Source organism: Theropithecus gelada, chromosome 9 (assembly GCF_003255815.1).
Source record: "Theropithecus gelada isolate Dixy chromosome 9, Tgel_1.0, whole genome shotgun sequence".
NCBI classification, from domain to species: domain Eukaryota; kingdom Metazoa; phylum Chordata; class Mammalia; order Primates; family Cercopithecidae; genus Theropithecus; species Theropithecus gelada.
In genome coordinates, this window is record NC_037677.1 from 118,322,662 (window position 1) to 118,343,086 (window position 20,425).

Consider the following 20,425-nt stretch of genomic DNA (forward strand, 5'->3'; position numbering starts at 1 on the left):
TAAATAAGGATGGTAGCACAGGGAATCAAAATTACATCTTTGCTCCCAAAACAGGAAGGCAGGTGTGATGTACTTGAAATCAGAAGGGGACACAATACTGAGATTGCAAATGCAAAGTTTCCTGCCTTGGAAAGATAGAAACTGTCTTTGAAAAGTCCTTGTGTCTTTATAGAAAGCCACGAACACAAAATCACATCTCTCAGCTAGACTGCTGGTCAAGTAATAAGGTTGGGTCACTTTCCTTGACTATGCTTTTCTAGCTCACTATCAATATTCACTCAGCTGGGGCTCAAAAGGACACATAGGTGTCCTTTTAAGATACTTTGACTACTCAGATCAATATATCAAACAAATATACATAATGCATGAATACAGCAGCCAAGTAGAAGGATCTCCATGCTCAAGTCACTCTGAGGCTTTGCTGGAGTCAACCTACAATGCCACCCTCAGGGATAGCACAGTGGTTCACAGACAGGGATGATTCATCATTTTCCTCTGAAAATGAATTCTGCAGGAAGAAACCAGAGTTGTGGTAAGACGCTGAAATCAAGTTTTCTCTTCATTTGATATTCAAGGGTTGTGATCTTTATGAATACCATTTTACATGCTAATCACAAAGACAAAAGGAGGAAAGATGCAGTGATAACATCAAGTTGGACATCCAAACGCTAAGGGAGCCACGTACCAGCCCTATCCTGCTTATTTTTAATAGTGCAGAGATTACTTACTACACTTTCTGAAGCTTTATTTTGAAATTTATTTCAAATTTCAGACATGTTCATAATTTACTGTTGAGGAAATGAAACAGCATGTAGAACATAATTCTAACTGTATTAAAATTACATAGGTGTGTGTATACATACATGACAGTTCTTGAGTATGGTAGGGTTTCAGATGATTTTTACTTTTATAACTTCTTACTGTTCTGCTTACAGTATCACTTTTGTTATAAAATGAAGCTCTTTTCATTTTAGAGGAAAAAGAGAAAAAAAGCTCTATAGATTCTGAAGGCAGTTCCAAATAAGTTTCTCAAATGCTCTTACGAGACTATTTTGCAGGTCAAAATCCCAGAAAAATATAAAATCTTGTGATCAGAGAAAATGGCTTTGCTCACTACTCTAGCATGGTTAGGAGAGCACTCGGCACCTGGCAGGTGACAAACACGCTCTGAATGAAGAAATACAGCTGACTTGGATTTTGAGTTTCCACAGATTTCATTTTTAAAATCATTCTTTTATGATCCTTTTTATTCTAGTTAGCTAAGGATATTTTCAAATTTTTGTCGAAATTCAGTACATTTTAGAGAAAAGTTTAATATCAGCAACAGGATTCAAACTACCATGTTTTATAATATGGCTTTTAAAAAAGGATGAACCAAAACAGAAAAATGGGCAAAGTGGGGACTGAAAAGGGCTTGCTGGCCAAACAGCTGGTAGCAGAAGAGGGGATCAGCTGACAAAGAGGGAACAAGAAAATAACCCTCCTCTGTTCTTCATCCTGTTTCCCAGACAGCTTGACTATAGCTAAGGGACATGTCTGACTCTCCTCCTCCTGTACCCAGCACAGTGCCTGCCACCTTGACAGGTGGGCAAAGGACTCAGCAAAAGAAAGTGATAGGGAAGGAGGCGGCTGGCCTCTGAGAGGGAAGGAGGGGGCTGGCCTCTGCTCTGAGAGGGAAGGAGGGGCTGGCCTCCGCTCTGAGTGAGAGGGGAGGAGGGGGCTGGCCTCCGCTCTGAGTGAGAGGGGAGGAGGGGGCTGGCCTCCGCTCTGAGTGAGAGGGGAGGAGGGGGCTGGCCTCTGCTCTGAGTTACTCAGGGGGGCAGAAGCCACCCTGACTCTGACTCTCACATCAAAGGGCAAGAAATGGATTGTTCTAGCTCTTGTCCTGGAACAGAGGTCAGAATGATTCCTTCTTACATGTGATTTGGGCAGAACTATGAAAGTGATCACATACTAACTAATTTCCATTAACAACCAAAGACAAATGTCCTGAGTTGTAAGATAAAAAACTAGGGACTATTTCCTTTGGATGAGGCTTAGATCAAGGCAGGAACCAATGTTTTTCTTTTAAAAATTTAGTTTCTTGCATTTTTAGAAATAAAGCAAATAATATAACTAGAGTAATTATGTATTTTATTGTCCAAACTGGGATATTTTTTAGAGTAAAAGGGAGTACTATATTCTAGGGAAAAAAACTATGCCAAGACAACAGACATGAACAGGACTGTCCTGAACAAATGGATACCTGATGCTAACACAAGATCCTTTTTAATGTTTTATTTTTTCAAGTTCTCTATTAAACTACATAACATTTGGCAGCAATTTAATATTGAACACTGAGTAACAGCACACAGTTTTGTTCTTGAGAAGACATATTTTCTAAGTGATGAAACAAACTTTCTACCTTCCCCATACTTAAGGTTTCCTAACATAAGTTCATGTTTAAAATGGGCCTGAGGAAACAGTCTGTTTTAATTTCTTTAACAGAACCAAAAAAAAAATGCACAACTGTGATTAAGTTACTTAGATTCACCTCTTCATTTTACAAAATTTAAACAGGAGAATCTGAGCATATCTTGCTCTAGAAAGCAACCTCCAAAATGATAAACCCCAATTACGGGGACTAGGTCACAATGCAGTTTTAAAATCTTTATATTAACCATGAGATTCTCACAGATACATTGCCACAAAATATATTTTAAAAGCCATAGATAGTCAAAATAAAAACTGTCTTAATTTGTGGGTGGTGACAGTTACTTCCCCACAGGTACTGAGTAAGTACCCTGACACAAACCATCAGCACAACACAGGAACCCCCGGCAGAGGCGAGCAGGTCAGTTTCTGAACAGCAGCATTCGCTCGGAGCACTTCTGCCCCACCAGGCTGGCATACTGCAGAACAGCGGCCTCCTCACTTGGGTCCTTCTGCTGTTTCTTATAAACACCGTAAGGCATGATGGCTCTCTTGTGAAACACCTGCAATCGGTCAGGTTCCGTACTGCGATCTTCATCCACTGCAATGACAACAAATACTGATTTGTAAAATGTCACATATCAAACTTTTCATTTCCTTTTTTTCGAGACAGAGTCTTGCTCTGTCACCCAGGCTGGAGTACAGTGGCGCCACCTCACCTCACTGCAACCTCCGCCTGTCAGGTTCAAGCGAGTCTCCTGCCTCAGCCTCCCAAGTAGCTGGGATTACAGGTGTGTGCCACCACACCAGGCTAATTTTTGTATTTTTCGTAGAGATGGGGTTTCACCATGTTGGCCAGGCTGGTCTCGAATTCCTGACCTCAAGTAATCCACCCGCCTCGGCCTCCCAAACTGCTGGGATTACAGGCTTGAGCCACTGTACCCAGCCTTCATTTCTTAATTAAAATATTTTTAATTTAAAACATAAAAATTATGTATTAAGATGTCTTTGACAAGTATGTTCAAGTGAGGGTGGGCAGCATTAATATTACCACAAACTTGAGTATGTTAGTAATTAAGTAACAATTGCCATGCTGAAGGTGATAAAGACCCGCCAGGATGGCAGCTGAAACATCAAGCAGAGACAAAGAAGTGTGTCCAATTAAAACACTGGCCTCCTGCACCTTTATTTTCTGGCACATGATAAAGTTTACAACTCTCCAGCATCATTCCTGCATCTGATTTAAGTCTGTTTTGCCTCTCCCTGTACCAACATATTATCTGAAGTTTTCATCTCTGCACTGAAACTTCCGGCTGACTCTGCAGTTGTGACTGACCAGGTCTGGACAATGTGCCCTTACGGTCTTAGGTAGGAGGGCAGATTCTTACAGCTTTCATGGAAGACGCAGAAGAGACTGTTGGTGGCTGCCACTATCTGTCCTTCTCTTCTTTCATATAAAACCAGCCCCGGTTTTCTTCAGGGCACACAGGTTACCCAGACAAAAGCCTATTTCCCAGCCTTCCTGCGGCTGGGTGTGGGCTCATGACCAAGTTCTGGCCAATGGGATACAAGTGGAAGTGTTCAGTGGAAGTTTCATCTTTTCCAAAGGATCGCTGACCTGTACCTTTTGCCGATTTTCAACCTTTCCTTCGTTCTGCTGCCTGGAACGTGGATGTGATGGCAGGATCCCTACCCTCCACCTTGGAGTTTTGGGCTAAGAGCTTACTTTCAGTTCAGCCAAAACAAAAGCTAGAAGGCAGCTGGGCAACTGGGGACTTCATGGAACAAAACTGCCATACCAGCTCCGGGTTGCCTATGTCTAGATATTTACATTACAAATAAACTATTTTGTTCAACCCAACATTATCTTAGGTTTCTATTACTGGCAGTCACTCCTAATCCTAAAGAATATAGAGAATAATGTTACAGTATCTACTAAAATGTACAATGTTTCATATCACTGACTCAGTAAGTCTATTTCTAAGAACAATCCTACAAGAGTGGTTCTCAAGCCTGACTATATATTGTAACCACCTGAGATTTTGAAAAATACCAAAGCTTGGATCCCCTCCCCAGAGACCCTAATATAAAAACTAGTCTGAATGGGACCTGAGCTTCAGCATTTTCTTAAGCCTTTTAAAGTGGGTTAAGAACAACTGTCTTAGAGAAACAGCCACACAAGCGTTTCCATGCATGTATGAGGCTGTGTATGGCAACACCCTCTCTAACATTAGAAACTAAACAGCCTGAATGGCCATTGATGGAGAACTGGGTAAAGAGTTAAGGTATAGCTACAGAATGAAACGTTATACACAACTATTAAAAAGACAAAGGAAGACAGACTGTTAAGTGAAAGGGAAAAGTGGGCACGGTATAAACAAATTTTATTTAAAAGTCCAATGTTAAAAAATCTGGAGACATATATGTCAGCCTGTTAATAGAACTTACTGCTAACCCTTACCATTGCCCAGAATTACCCGCTTCTCCACAGCATCAAACAGCTCACCCTCTTACTCCCCGGAGCTCCCCGGAGCGTCAGAGGGCTTCCCTGGACCCACACAAAATAGGAAACCCACTCTAGTTCTCCTTTATCTTTCATCATAGCACTTACCGCCACCTGACACATATATTTACTGCCTATTTCCCTTTCCATTAGGAATAAAGTGCTGTAAGAAGAAATAGTTCAACGGTTTCGTCTGCTAATATTTCCCCAGTGCCTAGAACACTACCTAGCACACAGCAGAGGCACCGCAAATATTTGCCGCATCAACCTCTGGGAGAATTAATTATAGACTTTCACACTGGGACACACACACACACTCATCTTTTTTTTATATTCTGTAAGACTTTTGTCATCTAAAAAATAGTTGTTTTCTAAGGTTGATTTAAGCATTTTAGTTTTGTAAATTTGAATCTCCTGAAAATAAAAATAGAAATGCCAGCCTCCTTTTCTATAAATCAACCAGACTGTTTTAGGAGATTTCTTAGTCTTCCAGCGATAAAATCCTATATCTAGTTCTCAAAGCCCAAAGCCAATGATCAACTTTTCACAGTAGATCCACTACAAATTTGAACATTTTACTGCATGTCCACTTCATACCAGGCTCTATGCTCTAAATACTTAAGTTAGATTACATCCCTTATTTTGTAATCATAGCAAAAAAAAAAAAAAAAGTTTATTCTTCTTCAACAGTCACTGCTTTCTCTAAAGGGATATTAATTAATTAATCAGGAGAAATCATCCAAGGTCAATTTCAGAAGTGACAGGCATAACACTCCTTCCGACATCTAAATGAGAGTGTTCCCACTATATGAATTTATTTCAGAGGCTTAACTGATCTCAATCATCTTACAGAATGTCAGTTAGGGCATTCCCCCAAATGACTACATTCTATGCCTGTTTAGAGGTTTGTAGCAGGAGATGCAAGCTAATTATGTGCTGTCAGCCAAAAAGAAGTTCTACACTGGCAGAGAAGACCACAGTCTTTGATTGAGAACCAGCTTGGGATGGCATGGAGGGATGAGGAGAAAGGAACACCAACGCTGCCAGTCAGAGGACCTTCACATCCACAGAACTGAGTGCCACTGTCGTTTTCTATTTCTTTATTTTTTCGAGATGGAGTCTCGCTCTGTTGCCCAGGCTGGAGTGCAGTGGCATTATCTCCACTCACTGCAAGCTCTGCCTCCTGGGTTCATGACATTCTGCTTCAGTCTACCAAGTAGCTGGGACTACAGGTGCCTGCTGCCTCGCCTGGCTAATTTTTTGTAGTTTTAGTAGAGATGGGATTTCACCGTGTTAGCCAGGATGGTCTCCATCTCCTGACCTCATGATCCGCCCACCTCAGCCTCTCAAAGTGCTGGGATTACAGGCGTGAGCCACCGCACCCAGCCTGTCACTTTCTGTTTTCAATTTGTCCAGGGACATATTCAAAGGAGATCAAGATGAAGATGGACATAATCTGTCACGAGAAGGAACTTCTTCAATATCGCTGTTTCATCCTGCGCCTGCTTGCCCTCAGCTCCGTTCCTCACCTTCCACCTGTTCTGCTCTGTATTGCAGGAGGCTGGCTCCTGCAGGCTCAGATGGTCTCCAACTGGGTTCAGCCAGTAACAAGGGACTGGAGCTGGGGGAGAGAGAAGCACGGGCATTTCCCCCGCAAACCTCTCCTCTCTCTTCCATGGCTCTGCTTTTTGGAAGCCGCTCTAGCTGTTCTTGAAGTTATCAGGATTCTGGGTAGCCCTGACCCCTGGACCCCCTTTCCTCTTCAGCGTAGGGTAGCAGTATCTTCCTCCTAATTGCTAATCTCTGGGTCACCTTTCTGTGCCTTGCTTGGCTCCTAGCAACACTACTGCCTGTTATCACCAATTCCCTGCATTACATTTTCTCTGTTGTAAATACTTGAAGTGGTTTTGGTGTTCCTGGTTAGATCCTGATACACATACGAATTTCAAAATATGTTTCTTACAAATTACTTTATCCAACCAAAGGGGAAAGTCCACATACTTTGAAACAATTATACATTTAGCATGTACTAGGTTACCACATCCCTTACCAGAGTAAATGACAAACAAAGGAAGAGGCAGCACCTTGGTTCCTGCTGTCCATTTTGGATAATGTGTGCATATTGCAACATGAATAACAATCTCTACCATCTAAATGTGTCTAGCAGGAAAACGGCAGATGCAAGCATATTTAGAGTCTAATACAAATAAAAAAGTGAAGATCGGTGAGATCAGCAAGTGAAAAAACAGCAAGAACAATGGCAAAACAAAATTTTCTAAATCTAAAACCTTGAATTTTTTAAATTGGAATTTTAAAGTATGTTTATATTTATACAGAATGATGCTTAACAGTTTAAACCTTTATCCTAAAATATTTGGGGACAGATATACTTTAAGGTCCCAATAAATGAAACGTTCTTATTTGCTAGGGTGTGAGATCTGATATGTCATTTTATCTAAAATAAAATGTCATCTTCTAATTTTTACTTCTTTCCAGTATGACACATACAAATAAACATACAAGATTGTGAAAAATCTACCATTATGTATAATTTACATCAATTATTTTAAAATGTATTCCCTGTAGAGAGCAGAAATTTTGTTTGTCAAAATATACACTTCCATTCTATTTATTGAGATCACATGAAAAAGCTCTAAAATGACACACTGTCATATTTTTGGGAAAACTACAATACCTATGTTTCAACCACTGAATTCCAGCTTGACTTATGATGCCACTGAGATCTATCTGTTAACAAACATATCTAATTAAGTCTCCTAAACTTCTAAATTAATTTACAGCATTTTTATAGAGTTATGGCACAGAAATTAATCAAATTCAATAGTTTTTTTTTTTTTTTAAACTCCAAACAGTTTTGAGGCCTAGAATTGTTCTGGATCAAAGTTGTCAAATCCATAATAAAGTATCTTACAAAGTAGATGTTAAGAAGCTATTCACTTTTTAATGTCATACATAATTATAAAAAGTGATACTAATGAATTTTAAAATCCTCTCATTCTCTTCAATGTTAATGTATCCAAGACACTTGGAAATCCAACTATATTTAGTCTTAGTGTTCAAATCCTTCAGAAGTTTGTAGGATTGCTGTTTAATATTGCAAGTAATGTGGTGCTAATTCCATCATCAACTCACAGACTATGCTGGAACTTGATGGAAACTTTTAAATTAATTTACTAAAATACGACTTAATTTTGTCAGTTGCCCCAAATTCTTTAGTTCTCCCGTGAACACACTTTGGCTATAAAAATGGCACAGAAACATCTAATAATATGTGTTGCCACCATCTGTCAAGCTCCTGCCCATACCATCCTTCAAATCTAACTGCTTCCCTGGGTTAATGTTCATAATGCCCAATACACCAGGTTCTAACATTTCACAAAATCCTCAGTACTTAGGTAAGATTATATCTAATTCTGTAGTTATGTTAATTCAAACTTAATTTGTACATTGTGTCAGGAACAATTTATTCAACCAGGAAGGTATACTCAGATATTAACATACAAGTAAATAAAAACATTTAGTTTCCCCTTAAAAACTAATACTAAAGCCTATCTTCTCTCACCTAAAAAACCCTTTAATTGTAACTCAAATTTAGAATTCTGCATATCCAAAGAAATCAAGCTACAAATGCAGTACTTTAGAAAAAGGGAACACAGATCAACAAGACATACGGTAATAGAAACAAAGGAAAGATACACTATACATTTTTAAAAACTCAATCTATCAAACTGACTGAACTCAACAAACTGTCTTGGAATTAGTTATCAATTAATCGATATTCAATAACAACATTGATTTTTAATTTTACATAATTTTTAGTCATCAAAGTAATGCCTGCTGTAAAATTCAAGTAACATAGAAATAAACAAAGTAGAGCAGAATGTCAGCCCTCATGCAGAACCTTCCCTTCTACAGTTTCCTCCTACCCTCACCAAATCCCCATCCAAGTTACCAGTGTTTTAACAATTTCATAAAATGCATTTAAATATTCAAATATGGTTTTGGATCACATTCTAGCCATACCTTAATTGAAGGAAGAAACATCAAATTACCCCTTCAGTGGGTATAATATATTAACTTGAGAAACTACTGATTATCGTTACAGGCAAAACATACTTCTGTCTTCTGGGCTTAACGTTCTGTGGTCTTACACTCATTTAGTTACGTTCCTAAGAAAGGCAGATTCTTATTCTTAGCATATTCTACATAATTAACACTAAAACCTAAGCAAAAGATACTTAAGCCATTAACAATAAATTATGATTTATATACTAAAGGAAAAAATGTACCCCAAATCCTTACAAAACCCGTTTATAATCATCTTTTGTTGCCTGCCTAATAAATGTCATCAGTGCTTGTAGACAAAAATTTCTATAGCTAAACCCACACAGCACAACAGGCCTTTTCTTAGGTGACCGTGAAGATAACAGAAAAATCAGCCATCTGGAGATTAAGGACCACGTACCATTTAATCTAAGAAAAACTCCCAGCTTACTGAGATATCTTAGAAACCTGTTCCAACTAGAACTTCTTCCACTTTTCCTCGCTGATGTATCACAATCTAATTTCATAAAATAAAAACCAAAAGCAATTCTGCAAACTCTCTTCTGAGATGAGCATTTGATCACTAGTGATACAAATATGTTGTCAACTCCATGAAATTTTAATCTTCAAGGAAAACTGATGGGCAACAACTACTTGATTTTTTTCCCCAACTTTTTATTCACAGGAGATGAACTGCACATCACAGGTGCTTTCAAAGGACAAGAATCTAGAGATCAAAGCTTTACTTCTCCTTCTTATGGGGATTTAACTCATTTGTTATTCTTAAAGAGACTTTATAATTTCTAGGCTTTCCAAAAAATAATGAAAGTCTATTTTCTTACCTTCATTATTTACTGCTACATACAGCATTACTACTTAAATAAAACAAGTTACACACTCCAAGGAAGATACTCATATAAATGGCAGATGGCCAGAGATAGCTGGACAAAACTGATTTAATGAAATAATTTAAAATTTTCAACAAATGTATGACAGCGGGAGACATACTCTACAAAAACGCAACTCTGGAAGTTCAAAGTCAAGTATGATTTAGAATATTTTTAAGTGACAGGAGATATTAACAAATGTTTTAATCTTTACTCGGGAGGGGACAGGAAAGGTGAGAAGAAAGGAAGTTTTTCAGTATAAAATGGCAAAAGAATAGGCCAAGAAATGCAGAGTAGTTGTGATAGAGATAACAAGGCTCCCCAGCCCATTCTTTAAGCCCATTTGGTGGGAGGCTCAGAAATTATTTTGGGACTCCAGCTGAGAGAATTACGCATGTTCATATTCTATAAAGTAATACTGTTGTTAGTAATTTCACTCAAAATATTTTTGGTCAAAATGAAAACTAAGAAATATCTAAGCTTATAAAATGTCATTTAATAACAGCTTTATTGTGATATAATTGACATACCATGTAATTCACCCATTTAAATTATACAAACCAAGGATTTCTAGTGTATTCACAGAGTTGTGCAACCATAACATCTATTAACAGTCAACATACTGAAGAACTGCCAGACTGTTCTCCAAAGTGGCTGCATCATTTTACATTCCCACCAGCAGTATACAAAGGTTCCAATTCCTCCATATCCTCATGAGCACTGTTATTAGCTGCTTTCTAGGTTGCAGCCTTCTTAGTGGGTACATAGCAGTATCTTTTTGTGATTTCGATTTGCATTTCTCCAATAGCTAATGATGCTGAGCATCTTTTCATGTGCTTACTGTCCGTTCATATGTCTTCTTAGAAATGTCTATTTAAATCATTTGCCCATTGTTAATTGGGTTGCCTTTTTATTGAGTTGTCAGAGTTCTTTCCATATTCTGGTTACTAGATCCTTACTGAATGCATCATTTGGAAATACACTCTCATTCTGTGAATTATCTTTACACCTTCTTGACTGGGTCTCTGAAAGGACAAACGTTTTAAATTTTGATAAAGTCCAATTTATCTATTTTTTTCTTTTGTTACCTGTGCTTTTTGTATCATATCTAAGAAAATACCGCCCAGTCCAAGGTTATTAAGATTTACTCCAATGTGTATTTCTAAGTTTTTTTGTTTTTTTTTTTTTTTTTTTTTTTGAGATGGAGTCTCCCTCTGTTGCCCAGGCTGGAGTGCAGTAACGCAATCTCGGCCCACAGCAAGCTCCGCCTCCCAGGTTCATGTCATTCTCCTACCTCAGTCTCCCGAGTAGGTGGGACTACAGGCGCCCGCCACCAAGCCTGGCTAATTTTTTGTATTTTTAGTAGAGACGGGGTTTCACCGTGTTAGCCAGGATGGTCTCCGTCTCCTGACCTCGTGATCCGCCTGCCTTGGCCTCCCAAAGTGCTGGGATTACAGGTGTGAGCCACCGTGCCCGACATTTCTAATAATTTATAGTTTTAGCTCTTACACTTAAGTCCAACCCATTTTGAGTTAATTTTTGTATATGGTGTGAAGTAGAGGGCCAATTTCATTTTTTTGAAAGACCCAGAACCATTTGTTGAAAGACTGTATCCTTTTCATTGAATTATCTTGGCATCCTTTTTGAAAACTAACTGACCATAAACATGAGGGTTTACTTCTGGACTCTCAACTCTAGTCCAGATCTGTATGCCTACCTGCATGCCACGACCACATAGTGTTAACTTTATTATTCTTTTTAAAGATTGTTTTGGCTATCCTGGGTTCTTTTAATTTTCATGTGCATTTTATGATGGTCAGTTTCTGCAGGGAAGCCAGCTGGGATTTTAGTAGGTCACTGCTCTGAGTCTGTAAACGAATTTGAGGGGTACTACCATCTTAACAGTATCAAGTCTCCTGATCCATGGACATGGGATGTCTTCTTCACTTATTTAGGTCTTCTGTAATTTAACAATGTTTTATATTTTTCAGAAGATAATTTTTGCATTGCTCTGTTAAATTTATTCCTAACAATTCTATTTTAATGCTATTGTAAATGCAATCGTTGGCAATTTCCTTTTTAAATTGCTCATTGTTTAAGTGTGTAGGATAAAATTGATTTCTGTGTATGCTGAACTCATTTATTATATTTGATAGTTCTTTACATTCTTTAGGATTTTCTAGGTACAAGGTCATGTCATCTGAGAATAGAGACAGTGTTACTTCTCCCTTTCCAATCTGAATGCCTTTTATTTCATTTTCTTGCTGAACTGGCATGGCTAAAATATAATTTTTCAAAGGAAAAAAAAATCTATGTAATTTAAACTCATGATATGATGTTGATTAAAAATAACATTGGCTCCCAAAAGTCACATAACAAAATATAAAACATTTAATTTATCAAGATGATTCTAGCCAGAAAGAACTCCAGGTTAATTTTGATATTATGCTCATTTGATATCAAAGTCCCATAAAAGGTCACCAGAGAAAAGCAGAAAGATAATGCAAAAATCAGGCAATTGCATGCAAAAAAATCATATCAACTTTATCACCTCAGCACACACACTGCTGGTAGGACCTGTAAATACTGGCCAAGTAAAATGCTAACAAAATCTCTCTTACGATGATGAAATAAGGACTCTCAAATTTCTATTCCATGTTTTGACTCCTAGGTACTCATCTTAGACACTTCCTATTCCACTGTTTATCTTTATCCTACTAAAGGCAAGGCTTAAAAACTCATAGAATACAATGAAAGAAATGTAAATTAAAACATGCTATTACAGAATTTCTCAAAGATGAGAGGGAAGTTGGTTTATGTGCGGGGGCTTGGGCCAAAGAGACATCTGCGAGTTCAGGCTGGCAGGACTTGGTCAATTCTGGCCCATGTGGTCAAGAAATTAGTCACATACAAGGGAACTGAGCATATAAATAAATATACTGAGAATATGGGAGGCCAGATTTCTCAGTCAGAGAATGGAGCTACAGGTATGGAAAAGGAGAAGACTAGAACTGTTGAGTGGATTAAAGTTCCAGATACTGGTGAAAACTCATGACTTTTATACACTGATATAGACAAACAGATACACAGGTAGATATAAATATATGTGTGTAAACTCACATGTATTGCCTAGATCTGTCTGCTGAGAGGGCTTAGAAACAATGAAACCCCAGCAGCAATGACCATACTTATTAGTCACATCTTGTATTCCGAATACTACTCTCCAAGAAAAAGAACTAGGGCTCCTTGGAGAAGTGCCTAATTACAGAACTGAGTCAGAGAAAGCATAAGATGAGTCTGAAATATTTTGTGCCAGAAAGGAAGTGCTCAAAGAATGATGGGGACTCGTCAAAAGAAAACATGAGTCACCCTGAAAAGGCTCCTACTGACCAAATCTGAGACAATTTGAGCATTCAAAAGAAATAATGAAAGTAACAATATTTATAACACATTGATTAAAACGAGATGCCATGAGTCCACGCCAATATAAACAACAAACAGACAGGGAAAGAGGACTGCTTTTCCTTATGGCAGAATGCCAACTAATAAAAGTAGAAGTAGTGATAGAATTAGAAAATCATCATTTGGCAGCCATCTCAGTAATAACTGATTGAGGCAAGAACCATCAATGGATGTAAAAACTAGTAGATATACGTTTGACACAATAGGATAGTTACACCATCTCGAAACAACTTTCTACAAAATATTTACCAATTACTAATTAACATGTACAAAATACTTATCAACTTTACAGTGGAGAAACCTGGTACATTTGTGATAAAAATTCAAGTCACAGCAGAGAGATGAATTAACGCTGCACACTTCCTGATATGATGCAATACAAACCCAGTATCACTTTTAGGGTGTTCTTGCCAAAACTACATGACCTGAATCTAATTATAAAGAAATATTTGATGAACAAAAATTAAAAACTACTCTACAAAGTGACTAGACTCTTCAAAAATATCGAAGTAACAGAAGACAAGGATATACTATGGTATTGTTCTAGACAAGGGGCCTAAAAAGACACAACAATAAATATAACACAGGATCCTCACTTGAACCTTGGGTCTAAAAGAAAGAGAGAAAAGTAAAGTGGGCTTGTGTATGTGTTTTTGTGTTATAAAGGACATTAAGGGGAAAATCTGTAACACTTGTACAGGGTGTGTGGATTAGATGGTAGTAATATCTCAATGTTACTTTCCTGGTTTTGATGGCCATGTTCTGTAATGTAAAAAAAAGTGTCCTTGTTTTCAGCTAATATACACTGGGATACTGAAGGACAATGGTACAATATATCAGAAACTTATTCTCAAATGGTTTAGAAAAAAATACAGAGTAAAACAGAAGAAGCGAAAAGGCAAATGTGGTAACATGTTAACAACTGGGGAGTCTGAAGGGTATGCATATGTTCTTTGTATTATTGTCATTTTCCTATAAATTTGAAATTTAAAAATAAAAAATGTTTTGTATTAGTCCATTTTTACACTGCTGATAAAGACATACCAAAGACTGGGCAATTTATAAAAGAAAGAGGCTTAACTGGGCTCACAGTTCCACGTGGCTGGGAAGTCTCACAATTATGGCAGAAGGCAAGGAGGAGCAAAGTCACATCTTACATGGATGGTGGCAGGCAAAGACAGCTAGAGCAGGGCAACCCCCATTTTTAAAACCACCAGATCTCATGAGACCCATTCACTATCATGAGAACAGCATGGGAAAGACATACCCCCATAGTTCACCACTGGGACCCTCCCACAACATGTGGGAATTATGGAAGCTACAAGATGAGATTTGGGTGGGGACACGGAGCCAAACCATATCATTCCACCCCTGGCTTCTCCCAAATCTCGTATCTTCACATTTTCAAACCAATAATGCCTTCCCAACAGTCCCCCAGTGTCTCAACTCATTTCAGCATTAACCCCAAAGTCCAAGTTCAAAGTCTCATCTGAGACAAGGCAAGTCCCTTCCACCTATGAGCCTGTAGAATCAAAAGCAAGTTAGTTACTTCCTAGATACAAACGGGGTACAGGCATTAGGTAAATATAGCCATTCCAAATGGGAGAAATTGGCCCAAACAAAAGGGCTACAGGTCCCATGCCAAGTACAAAATCCAGCAGAGCAGTCAAATCCTAAAGTTCTAAAATGATCTCCTTTGACTCCATGCCTCGCATCCAGGTCACTCTGATTCAAGAGGTGGGTTCCCATGGTCTTGGGCAGCCCTGTTTCTGTGGCTTTTCAGGGTACAGCCTCCCTCCGTGCTGCCTTCACGGGCTGGCGTTGAGTGTCTACAGCTTTTCCAGGGGCACGGTGCAGGCTGTTGGTGGATCTGCCATTCTGGGGTCTGGAGGACAGTGGCCCTCTTCTCACAGCTCCACTCAGCAGTGCCCCAGTAAGGACTCTGTGTAGGGGCTCCACTGCCACCTTTCCCTTCTGCACTGCCCTAGCAGAGGTTCTCCATGAGGGCCCCACCCCTGCAGCAAACTTTTGCCTGGGCATCCAGGCATTTCCATACCTCTTCTGAAATCTGGGCGGAGGTTCCCAAACCCCAATTCTTGACTTCTGTGCACCCACAGGCTCAACACCGCGTGGAAGCTGCCAAGGCTTCGGGCTTCTACCCACTGAAGCAACAGCCTGAGCTGTACCTTGGCCACTTTTAGTCACGGCTGGAGTGGCTGAGATGCAGGACACCAAGTCCCTAGGCTATACACAGCACAGGGACCCTGGGCCCAGCCCATGAAACCGTGAAGACCTCTGGCATACCCTGGAGATATCTTCCCCCACCATCTCGGAGATTAACATTCCGCTCCTTGTCACTTAGCAAATTTCTGCAGGCAGCTTGAATTCTCCTCAGAAAATGGGATTTTCTTTTCTATTGTATTGTCAGGCTGCAAATTTTCCAAACTTTTATGCTCTGCTTCCCTTATAAAACTGAATGCCTTTAACAGGACCCAAGTCACCTCTTGAATGCTTGGGTGCTTAGAAATTTCTTCCGCCAGATACCTTAAATCACCTCCCTCAAGTTCAAAGTTCCACAAATCTCTAGGGCAGGGGCAAAATTCCGCCAATCTCTTTGCTAAAACATAGTAAGAGTCACCTTTGCTCCAGTTCTCAACAAGTTCCTCATCTCCATTTGAGACCACCTCAGCCTGGACCTTATTGTCCACATTGCTTTCAGGCTTTTGGTCAAAGCCATCCAACAAATCTCTAGGAAGTTCCAAACTTTCCCATATTTTCCTGTCTTCTTAGCCCTCCAAACTGTTCCAACTTCTGCCTGTTGACCAGTTCCAAAGGTGCTTCCACATTTTAGGGTATCTTTTCAGCTGCACCCCACTCCTGGTACCAATTTACTGTATTAATCTGTTTTCAGGCTGTTGATAAAGACATACCTGAGACTGGGCAATTTATAAAATATAAAATAAAAAATATATTGTAGGGAAGCCTCACAATCATGATGGAGGGCAAGGAGGAGTAAGTCACATCTTACATGGATGGTGGCAGCAAAGAGAGCTTGTGCAGGGCAACTCCCATTTTTAAAACCATCAGATTTTGCGAGACCCATTCACTATCACAGAAACAGTACAGGAAAGACCTGCCTCCATAATTCAAACATCTCCCACTGGGTCCCTCCCACAACATGTGGGAATTATGGGAGCTACAAGATGACACTTGGGTGGGGACACAGAGCTAAACTATATCAAAATGCTAGTGCTAAACTGTGTTCTTCACCTTCCCATCATATTCCCTCATATTTGTGTGTATTCTGGAACCCAAGCATGGCATTTGTACTCTTTTGTTAAATTTTGTTCTGACATATTCCCGTCACTCCAGCCTACTGAAGTATTTTCACATTCTGTTTCTTTTCTTCTGACACGTTAAGAGATCCTTACCAGTTGAACAGTAACAGAAATGTGGCTATCAAAATAAAAATAAAGATGTTAAATAGGATAGGGTCCTGAGAAAAGGACAAAGAAGGTACTATACTTAATATACGTAAATGTATGTGTAGCTAATACTTTTTTTTTTAATTATCAAATACATCGAATTGGTTCATCTTAGGATCTATTATGTTCAGTTTGCCTGTAAGATTTTTGTTTTAAATCAATAGCTTTAAATTCTACCATATTTCACAGGTCACAAAAGCTATTACCATGATGGTAAATGGACAGGCAACCTCTTTAGGTCACAAAGCCAAATTCCCATTTACAATGAAAAGGAGTCATACTACTAATTTCCAAAGAATGAATTTGGCACTGGGTTGATTTTTGATTCTTTCCAAGAGAATTAAGCTAGAGACTTCCAAAAGTACCTTTAGGCAGCAATACCTCTGAAAATTTCCTGGAGCGTAAAATTAAATTAGAAATTACAGTATTAATCTTAGGGGCAAATACAAATTCACTTTCCTTACAACAGTATTGGTTTCCCTATGGAGACAGGCTCTACTGGAGGAAACATAACCATTCCTCATTTTGTGGCACTTTACTGTGCTTCACAGATATTGAGGGTTTTTTGTTTGTTTTTACAAAATAAAGATTTGTGGCAACCCTGCATTGAGAATAGGTGCCATTTTTCCAACAGTATGTGTTTACTTGGTTTATCATGTCATATTTTGGTAATTTTCCCAATATTTCAAATTTTCTCACTGTTATATCTGTTATGGTGATCTATGATCAGTCATCGCTGATGTTAACTATTGTAATTGTTTTGGGGATCACAAACTATGCCCATGTAAGATGACAAACTTAACTGATAAATGCTGTACATGTTCTGACTGCCCCATAGACCTGCCCTTCTGCTGTCTTTCTCCCTCTCCTTGGGATTCCCTATTTCCTAAAACACAACAATATTGGAATTAGGCCAATTAAAAACCCTAAAAGGCCTTTAGGTGTCGAAAGTCTCTGACTTTAAATTAAAGGCTAGAAATGATTAAACATGGTGATGAAGGCACACTGAAAGCTGAGACAGACTGATGGCTCTTGTGCCAAACCACCAAGTTGCAAATACAAAAGAAAAGTTCTTCACGGAAATAAAAAGTGTTACTCCAGTGAACACACAAATGATAAGTGAAACACCCTTATTGCTGATATGGAGAAAGTCTCAGTGATCTGGATAGAAGATCAAACCAGGCATAACATTCTCTTAACCAAATGCCTAATTCAGAGCAAGACCCTAACTCTCTTCAATTCTCTAAAGACTGAGAGGTAAGGACACTGCAGAAGAAAAGGCGGAAGCTAGGAGAGGTTGATTCATGAGGTTTAAGGAAAGAAGTCATCTCCGTAACATGAAAGTACAAGGTGAAGCCAGCCGGGCAGGTGGCTCACGCCTGTAATCCCAGCACTTTGGGAGGCCGAGGCAGGCGGATCACAAGGTCAGGAAATCAAGACCATCCTGGCTAACACGGTGAAACCCCATCTCTACTAAAAATACAAAAAAAATTAGTCAGGCGTGGTGGCAGGCACCTGTAGTCCCAGCTACTTGGGAGGCTGAGGCAGGAGAATGGCGTGAACCCGGGAGGCAGAGCTTGCAGTGAGCCGAGATTGCGCCACTGCACTCCAGCCTGGGCAACAGAGCGAGACTCCATCTCAAAAAAAAAAAAAAAAAAAGTACAAGGTGAAGCAGCAAGTGCTAATGTAGAAGCTACAGCAAGTTACCCTGAAGATCTCGCCAAGATCATCAGGAAGGTGGCTACACTAAACAAGAGATTTTCAATGCAGATGAAACAATCTTCTACTGGTAGAAGCTGCCATCTAGGACTTTCACAGTAGGTGACTTTAAGTTGAAGCCAATGCTCATTTACCATACTGAAAATGCAAGGGTCCTTAAGAATTACAGTAAATTTTGTGCTTTATAAATAGAAGAACAAAACCTAGATGACGGCATATCTGTTTACAGAATAGTTTTCTTTGCAGCATATTTTACTGAATATTTTAAGCCCACTGTCGAGACCTACTGCTCAGTTTTTCTGATTCCTTACCAAATACTGCTCACTGACAATGTGCCAATGTGCCAGGTTACCCAAGAGTTCTGATGAAACAAGATCAGTGTTGTTTTTATGCCTGCTAACACAATAAACATTCTGAAGCCCATGGATCAAGTAGTAGTTTCAATTTTCAAGTCTCATTAGTTAAGAAATATATTTCATAAGGCTATAACTACCATAGAAGTGATTCCTCTGATAGATCTGGGCAAAGTAAATTGAAAATCTTCTGGAAAGGATCTACCATTCTAAATGCCATTCAGAACATTTATGGTTCATGGGAGGAAGTCAAAATATCATTAACAGACATTTGGACAAAGTTGATTCCAAATCTCATGGATGACTTGGAGGGGTTTGAGACTGCAGCGGAGGAAGTTACTGCAGCTGTGGTCAAAACAGTACAATAATTCGAAATAGAAGTGGAGTCTGAAGATGTGACAAAATGCTGCAATCTCACGATAAAATTTGCATGGAGGTGGAGTTGCTTCTTACGGAAGAGCAAAGAAAGTGACTGCTTGAGACAAAATCTACTTCTGGCGAAGATGCTGTGAATATGGTTGAAATGACAACAAAAAACCTAAAGAATATTAGATAAACTTAGTTGATAAATCAGCAGCGAGACTGGAGAAGACTGACTCCAAGTCTGAGAGAAACTCAACTGCTATCAAACAGCACTGCATGCTACAGAGAACTCTCGTGAATGGAAGAGTTAACTGATGCAGCACAGTTCTTTGTTGTCTTATTTTAAGAAATTGCCACAGCCACCCTGTTGTAGTTCATGTTTGTCCTCCCAAACATGATGTTGAAATTTGATGTCCAATGTTGGACGTGGAGCCCAGTGGGAGGTGTCTGGGTCATGGAGGCAGATACCTCGTTAACAGATTAATGATCTGGAGCAGGGGAGGCGAGTTCTCATTCTATTAGTTCCCACAAGAGCTGGTTGTTAAGAACAGCCTGCCACCTTCCTCTCCTGTCTCTTTCTTCCTCTCTGGCCATGTGATCCCGGCACATGCCATGGCTCTGCTCTGACTTCCACCACGGGTGGGAGCAGCTTGAGGCCCACATCAGAAGCCAAGCAGGTGCCAGTGCCAAGCTTCAAGCACAGCCTGCAGAACCCTGAGCCAAATAAACCTCCTCCTTATAAACTACTCAGCCTCAGATATGCTTTACAGCAACACCAAACAAACAAAGATACATATCAACCTTCAGCAAGCACTACCCTGTGATTAGTCAGCAGCTGTCAACATCAAGGCAAAACTCTTTATCAGCAAAAACATTATGATTTCCTGAAGGCTCAGATGATCATTAGCATTTTTTAGTAATAGAATATTTTTAAATTAAGCTATGTAAGATAGTTTTTTTTTTCCACCGTAATGCTGTTGTGCACTTAATAGACTACAGCACATTGTAAACATGACTTTTATATGCATTGGGAAACCAAATAATTTGTGTGACTTCTTTTCTAGCAGTGGTCTAGAGCCGAACACATTATTTCTAAGGCATGCCTGTCGTATAACCCCAATTTTCTGGGAAATTTAGGGTGCCCTAATCTCTGAAGAGGATCCCCTTTCCGACTTC

At 39.3% G+C, this 20,425-nt stretch overlaps 1 protein-coding gene across 5 annotated transcripts in view; it reads right to left on the reverse strand.

Annotated features, from left to right (window-relative positions):
* Window positions 1–2,116: 2,116 nt before the first annotated feature.
* ATE1 (arginyltransferase 1) overlaps window positions 2,117–20,425 on the reverse strand; it is a 183,678-nt gene continuing 165,369 nt past the window's right edge. For all 5 annotated transcript variants that reach the window (XM_025396388.1, XM_025396385.1, XM_025396387.1 and 2 more), the window contains one exon: window positions 2,117–3,013. In XM_025396388.1, the coding sequence (XP_025252173.1) occupies window positions 2,835–3,013 (179 nt within the window). In that variant the 3' untranslated portion in view covers window positions 2,117–2,834. The remainder of the gene's footprint in view (window positions 3,014–20,425) is intronic.